This window comes from Gavialis gangeticus, unplaced genomic scaffold, assembly GCF_001723915.1.
Source record: "Gavialis gangeticus isolate Ggan-Ray unplaced genomic scaffold, GavGan_comp1, whole genome shotgun sequence".
NCBI classification, from domain to species: Eukaryota; Metazoa; Chordata; order Crocodylia; family Gavialidae; genus Gavialis; species Gavialis gangeticus.
Window position 1 is genome coordinate 28,455,297 of NW_017728994.1, and position 7,897 is coordinate 28,463,193.

General features: G+C 41.5%; 1 protein-coding gene across 1 annotated transcript in view; it reads right to left on the reverse strand.

Annotated features, from left to right (window-relative positions):
• Window positions 1–3,291: 3,291 nt before the first annotated feature.
• Window positions 3,292–7,897, reverse strand: part of TM9SF3 (transmembrane 9 superfamily member 3) — a 160,324-nt gene continuing 155,718 nt past the window's right edge. The window contains exon 15 of the mRNA XM_019502487.1: window positions 3,292–5,120. Coding sequence (XP_019358032.1) covers window positions 5,053–5,120 — 68 coding nt within the window. The 3' untranslated portion in view covers window positions 3,292–5,052. The remainder of the gene's footprint in view (window positions 5,121–7,897) is intronic.

Below are 7,897 nucleotides of genomic sequence, written 5' to 3' on the forward strand. Positions count from 1 at the left end.
GGGGCAGGGGAGTGGGGGCTGGGGGAGGGAACCTGCCAGGTCTCATCCCCTGCCTGCTCCCCCAGCCCCCCCCCACAGGTGCCCTGCCTGCCCCAGCTCCTGACATTTAAAAAAAAAAGCCCCAGTGCTCACCCAGTGGTGCTGGGTGGGAGGGCGATCCCTGCTGCCCTCCACTGCTACACACCTCATGGAGATCTCTGCATGAGCCCCCTGACCCCCCTGCAGGGCAGTGGGAATCGCCCCCCGCCGGGCGGAAATGATAAGTCCAGGGGGTTTTGTTTTGTTTTTTCTTAGAGGGCCAGAGCCATGACAGGCAGGGCAACCATGGGGGTGGGGTTTGGGATGGGGGGGCCAGGAGGCTCGTGGCAGAGCCCCCCATGAAGCATGGGGCTGTGGGGGGCAGGGGGGATCACCCCCCGCCTGGCAGCACCTGCTGAGTTGGGGCTCTTTTATTTCCCCCAACAAGTGCTGGGAGCTGGGGCAGGCAGGGCAGCCATTGCTCAGCTAGGAGACGGGGATGGGCCTGGCTTAGCTGATCTGAAGTTTTGGCAGCAGCTGAATCTCTGAATCAGATTTGGCTGAATCGAATCAGGACAGTGATTTGAATCACCAAATCGAATCATTGCCCCCCCCCCCAAATTGGCTGCGTTGCACAGGCCCTCTGATACCCCTTCTGGTTCAGCTGAAAAAATGGCTCTAGCTTAAGTTTCTTGTCTATTCTACAGATCTTATCACTGAACCACAGAGTATTGGCAGGAATTCTTTAAGAAGCTAGTCAGAAAAGATGACCGACTTGAGCCCAGGTGTACTTAAATCTTCATTAATTTCCTCTGGCTACAATCCTTGCCCCTGGAGGGGTGAAAAAATAGCTTGGTTTATTCTGGCTTATACACCATACCAGCAAGTTCTAGGAGAACAAATGCTGACCTCAGTTATATGCATACTACCCCATCACATTGACCCTGCAGTTATGAACTCAGGCTAATGATACTATTAATACCACAACCAGACTGGAACCTAGTTCATTTTCATTATTTTGTACCTCTACAGTGCTGACAAGAACAGTAAAATGTAAATCTGCCACTAAAAATGAGATGCTCCTGAACAGAGAAAAAAGCTTTCAGGAAAGTACCATCAATATTAGTCACCTTTGCAACCATAAATTCAAATAATTTAAAGTGTAGTAGCAGTAATCTCAAGTTTCATGCATACTTTATCCACCTGAAGAATGACATACTCCTTGAGAGGATCATTCCTAATTAATTCTCTTGCTAAGCATTCTCCATTTTCTTGTAAACAAAGTATTACAGCTGCATTCTTTCCACATTCCCATCTAAATTCAAACAAAGGTTTGTATTAATCTAAAATATTTGGCCAAGACTGGCTATCCCTTCATTTAGTGAATTCACACATCATCTGTACCAAAATGGGAAAAGTAGTGCTGTACAATCAAACTCTAAAATTAACAGATGGCTTAAAAAATCTAATTCAAGGAAACTCCTGACAAGTGACTATGGGAGAAGTGGTAGGTGCAAGATGTGTATTTCTTGTACAAAAGGAGAAGATGACACTGTCTAAGCAGAAAGGTTCTGCATCCTATTACCCAAGATGTTGTGTAAGCTGGCTAGGAAAGACCACATTTTCTCAAATATAACCTGCACCCTTTTCAACCAGAACCGATTCGTGAAACCTGGGGTGCACATTAAATGAGAGAAAACCTGATCCCCATTGATTTGGAAATTTGGTGGCGAGGGAAGCAGCAGTGTTAATTGCTGCTGGTCTGGGAGCCATGGCAATTAACACTGCCACCACTCCCCTGCTGCCAAATTTCCAGACCCATGGGGAGCCCCATGGCTAGATAACATGGCCCCACATGCAGGATCAGAGCTGACACATGGCTCCAGACCCTGTGTGCCAGGTTGAACTCAGCACACCAGGTCAGATGTGGTGAACTGGGTCTGTCCACAGACCTCATTTGGCACAAGGGCTGGTGCAGATTCAGGAGCAGGCTCAGTTCCCTAGCTGCTGCTACACTCAGTTCTCTCTTTATGCGAGGACTGCATTCCAAAAAAACCTCGCATAAAGTGAATCCAATATTACAGGCACAGCTGCGCTGCATGCCTCTTCACATAGTATCAATTTTTTCTCATACAAAGTGAATTTCTGGTATAAATAAGGGTCATCACATATAAGCCAATTTGCACAAAATGAATTTGCATAAAGAGAGACCCAAATATACTCTGTTTCTTTGAGGAAAAATATTTTTTTCTTCACCCTACGTCTTAATAAGGTATTATATATGGGGGCATGATGTAAACAGAAAAATATGGTAGCACCTGTCAACCACCATGACAAAGACAAGGCATTCAAAATAACTTCTACTTTACACTTGCATAGAAGCGGCGGTGAAGGGGGGCAATTCCCAGGAAACTGCAGAACTACAAAAAATATCTACACTGATGATGCCAGAAAACACAGAAAGGAAATATGTACCACAAGTCTGCAGCATTAAAAAATCCAGGAACAAAACTGGTTAAATGAAATTTACAAAAGGTTTTGTGACATTTTGATAAACTAATCACAGCTACAGATCCATTATCAAAATATTCCCCTTGAAAATTTTGCATCTCAGAGCACTAAATGTATTTATCAGGGGGAAATAATGGTTTCTTATTTAAGTTTAGAATATACAGAAGGCTTCAGACAGTTATGTGCACTAGCAAAATTACTAACGGGAACAAGTACAAAACCCACTCTGTATAAATCCTACATTATTGTCAGACAAAGGCAGAAATAATTGTTGACCATGTTATGCTCCCATTATAGTCGGTCTGCACTTTTAAATGAGAAGTATCTTGTGTCAAACTGCAATATGCTCATCTAGGAAAACCGACAATTCACTTGAAATATAACTTCTTTTCCTGCAAAAATCAGTTAAAATGGCCAAAAAATATCAGAGCACGTGTATACGCAATACACATTTATTGAGTAAAATTTCAAGTGAATATGCAGGATTTTGATATCTTCCACCTGTAGATTTGGTTGCATTTTCCCCATTCAGAAGAATTATTTTGTTCCACTCATTTTAAGGTCACATACTTTACATTATATATACAAACAGAATGCAAAATTTTCCAAAAACACACCTCAGAACACCACAATCCCTTACGAGTGCCTGTCTCCCTCTTCAAGAAGCAGAAATGTGTTTCACACCCCTGTACAACACTGGCATGATTTTTAGACAGATAAATATAGGGTTCATTGATGCAAATACTGCTACTTATAATTTTATTTTATTTAGTAAGTTGCATTTTCTGGGGGAAGATACTCTGTTCCAAACAGGTTTATGAAAACTTCCCTATGTAGCAGGTGTCAAAATTCCCAAGCTGATTGGCCCTTAAAGTCTTAAATCTGTTTCCATGAGAGACTTAACACACTGAGACTCCTTCTAGCTAAATACACTGCACAATTAACACTCATTTGTCTTAGAAAATCTTAACCTTTATTTGCTCATTTATATTAGTCTTCTTCTCATCTCTCCATCTTCCAAGTACACTTGCTGGATCATTAAACAGATTTCCCTATTGACAGTCCAGCCAAGGAGGACCTTTCTAGACTGACCATCCATTTTGGAATTGGACTGTATAATCTAGATGCAAGCAAATTCTTTGACTGTGAAGCATGGGTTTTTGATATTTGAAAAGCACAGTAATACTGTACACAGACACTGGCATTCAGTAGCATTGCCTTTTTAAACAGACATTTTCAACTGCAAACTCATCTATTTTCACAATCAGAATATTTTTGTTTGAAAAGTTTATTTTAGTTTTCTGAACACCCCAAAGCATCTGTGCTTTTGGTGTTATATCAGTGTCCAGATCAAATAAACAAAAAATTAAAATGTTCTAAATTACAAATTTAACTCCTGTAAGAGCTTTGGAAAGGAAACAGAACAGAAAGCATGACACACACATTGTGAAGGAACCCCAAGGTTTCATGCAATGGCAGGCAAGATGTAAAAAGCCACCCAAATTCACACATTTGTACACCGAATCATCAGAAAAGTACTCTGTAGTAAATCTGTACATCCAAATACATTTGGGATCTACACCTAAGTTACATTATTTAATGTTATATACACTTATTACCCCTTTAATAACGTTTTAAGGAAAACCCTTCAATCAAACCCAAACAAAAAAATAAGACTAACTTGGAAAAAAGGAGAATCACTTTAGACATTCAGTTAAAATGTTGGTTTGTTTTAATCTAGACCTCAAAATGTTTATTAAAAACAAACAGTATCCTCTTCATTTAACATGTTGCTTTCTAACTGTACAGTAAATTGCATTGCAGAGAACACACCTCTGTCTTCAGCCTTATTTTCTTTGGATGGATTTAAGATGTAGCTGAATATTATTTTAGAGATAAATAAAAGGGAAGTTGGTCCAACTAGAATGATAGCTGATATATTACATGCAGTTTTTTTTAATATTTTTAATTTTTTTAAACAAATGGGTGTAGGTATAGTTGATATTGCAAATGAACCAAAAAAGCACCCAGAGTCAAAATATAAAACATACCTCTATCCTGAAAATGGCAGTAAAAATCTGAAAAGTAATCTTTCTGGAACAGCATTTTTAGATAATTTAGAAATGTTAAGTACCAGGAAGACTACTAATCATAGTTTTAGCAGCCAAGTTTCCCTCTTTTTACCGAATGGAACAAATGCTTTAAATAAACCGTTTGTCCTCTTCACTGAAGAGAGCTAGTCTATTCATCTTTAATGAGCTAGTTTTTTTTTTTTGGGAAGATTAGCCATGTACTGTAGTAATGTCTACTGCATATAATCCAAGCATTTGCTGTGAACAGTTGGAGAAAGCAGTCAGTAAGAACCTAGGATCAATGAAAATAGATGTTACTTTAAGCCATCCACAGAACGGAGACCCATACAGTGCCCAGTGTTAAAACCCAAATCTCTTCTTGCGCTTGTTGCTGTGCAAGTCCATTCCCGTGAAAACAGTAACTGATCCATAGTTCAATTTTCTTATTTCCTTAGTCAATTTTCACATTAGTGTAGATTTTACGAACAAAGGCACTTGTTCCCATGTAACCAATAGCTCCTGCAAAAAACCAAAAACAGGGTATATTTTAGAGCCATGCATGCACACACACACTCCTTAAAATAAAGCTATATACACTATCCATTCTGAACTAAGAAAATAACTTACTTGGAATACTTGTTCTCAAATTCTAATTATCCCAGGGAATGTCTGGCAAAAACTCATTTAGCTCAAGAGATATCATCAAACCATCTTACCAACAGGCCATGCTCACTTGGCCCTGAAAAATGTACCAGCCCCCCCTACCGTCTTTCCAAGAACCAGGTCCATTTTTCGAGGTCAAGGGTTGAAAGCATAAAACCCTAACTCTGAGGGAAGGTATGTAGGAGGGCGGGTTTTTATTATAAGTGACATATCTTTTGGATGAGTATTTTATTGGCAAGTGTTTTTGCCTTACTTTAAGGTACAAATAATAGCTAACCTCCATCCTAGGAGTCTGAGATTCCAAGGAGGCCTGAGCAAAAAGATTAACTACTAACTGTTACTAGTTTAAAGGGAAATTGTAACCTGCAGTTTTGAAATCAGTAAGAATCATGGAAAGATTATGCCTGGGTCACAGAAGTAATAAAGAAATAAGACAATGGATTTCTGCAAGCAGAAGCAGTTTGAGTATTAAACTACTGCAGACAGTTTGATGGCAAGAGAGATGAAGAATCTGACCCAGAAAATAGATTATCAACACCAATCCACTCTGGGGAAGATCAGCAAGGCTGCGTAAACAATAAGGGTGCATAGAAGTACAGGACTCCATAGCACTGCCTTGCATGTCTCCCAAAGAGGTGGAATTGTGGATGTCAGGTTACCTAACACTCACAGGGGAGCAAGAGGTGCAAACCTGGTAAAGATCAAAGGAGATCTGCTATCATCCCCTGTATAGTAATAATTGTAACAAACGGATGGGCAATTAAAGGTTACAGGTAAGATTTAATAGAGCTTTTAACACAAAGCTTTTTGGCTGTTCTGCTCAGAATGGATTATGCACACATGCTCCCCTGGGAGGATGCTAACCAGAAAGTCCACAGCAGAGCAAGCTTTCCCCTAGAAGACCACCAATCAACCAACACAGATGTCAACTTCTTTCAAATAACCCCCTGCTAGCCCAAATAAAAAAAGGAAGAAAAATAATCAAAATATAAGCCCCTAACCCCAAGCAAAAGTTTTACCTCAAAAAGAGGAAAGCCAGAGACCCCTGGAAATAACGCACTAGACACTCCACTACTGTTTTGTGTGGAAGCTGATCAGATGCAGAAGAAAACCACACTTGGATGTTTACAACTCAATTCAGAGTACCTTACTAAGAAACAATTCAAACACCACCATCTTCAAAAGGATAAAGAAGATGTGTCTGGGTTGAGAGAGGCTTCTTTATAGTACATAATATGCATTTCTCCTAAACTGGTCCAGACTTTTGCTTCCAGGCTGGCACAAGTAGCCATGGGCTGATGAAAGCCACACATTTAAGTCCTTCCATAGGGAGCAGGGAAAGAAAGTGTGTATCACTGCTGACATCAGATAGAAGTGCATAGTGTGTTTAAGCAGGCTTTAATTCTCAGTCTTTCATCTATTGGCTATCTCTTTCCTTTCTTTGCTTCCCCCCTCTGGAATAACTGAGTGACAGGCCTTGCTCTGGATGGGGCTAATTTAGGTAACTGAGTGGTAAAGTTAAGATAGGCAGCCAGACCCCAACAAACCAGTTTGAGCAGGGAACAGAGAGCAGCAGACAGAGAGGGAGTCTGCTTAGGGCAGGGGTTTTCAATCTTTTTGGATCAATGTACCCCCAGTGGCCGGATGTGGACCCAGGGGAGAGTGGAACTCAGTTGAATACAGAGCAGTGACAGCTGCCACGTGCGAGGTTCCTCTGCCCCCGCGTCCAGCCAGGACGGTGCATGGTAGCAGTCTGTCCCTGCCTGCCCATGTGTACCCCCAAGGGTCTTCTCAAGTACCGCATGGGGTATGCATGCCCCTGGTTGACAACTGCTGGCTTAGGGACTTCATGGTAGGAGAGAGTCAGGGAACAGGAGATTCTGTGCGTATGAACATGTACAAGGGCCATGCTGCAGATGTTTAGTCTGCAGGTTCTTGTAGTAAAACTTTTCTCCTCTCCCCTTCTCCCCCCTGCTCTTACAGCCTAGGTGGTCTCCAGGCAGCAAAGGAGGCACAAATGGAGTCTGGGGGTCAGCTGTTGTGACCTGTGTGGGATGTGCCATGTTCATGTTCTTTCCAGAGGGTCAGGAGCACTTCATCTGCACCAAGTGTAAACTGAGGTCTTTCCTGAAGGAAAAGATTCAAAGATTGGAAGCATAGGTATCCAAGCTGCTCTGCATCAGGGACCAGGAAGATTACCTGAACAAGAGTTATGAGAGGCTGGTACTGGAGAGGCCAAAAGGCAATAAGGAGAAGTGGCAGCATGCAACTACTCAAAAGCGGGTCCCCCAAAATTGAAAAGCAGCAGACTGAAGTCAGCAACCGCTTTCAAGCACTCTGCAATGGAACTGCTGAGGAAAAGGTAGACAAGAACATCTGCAGGCAGAGGAGGTAGCAGCCTAGGATAGCAGAAAGTGCAAGGCCCAAGTGCAAGGAGAAATGGCAATTCCCAATAAAATGGGAAAAGAAGAAATTGGGAGTAAAAATGACAGCAGAACAGTTAATACACAGATTGCAAAGTGAGTTTGCTAACCTTCACAGTGGCCCACTAAGTAGTCCAAAAATATCACAGGTCCCAATTCTCTAAATGGGATTTATTTTTAGCTTTCTCTTTCTAGCAAGGGCCAAATGGA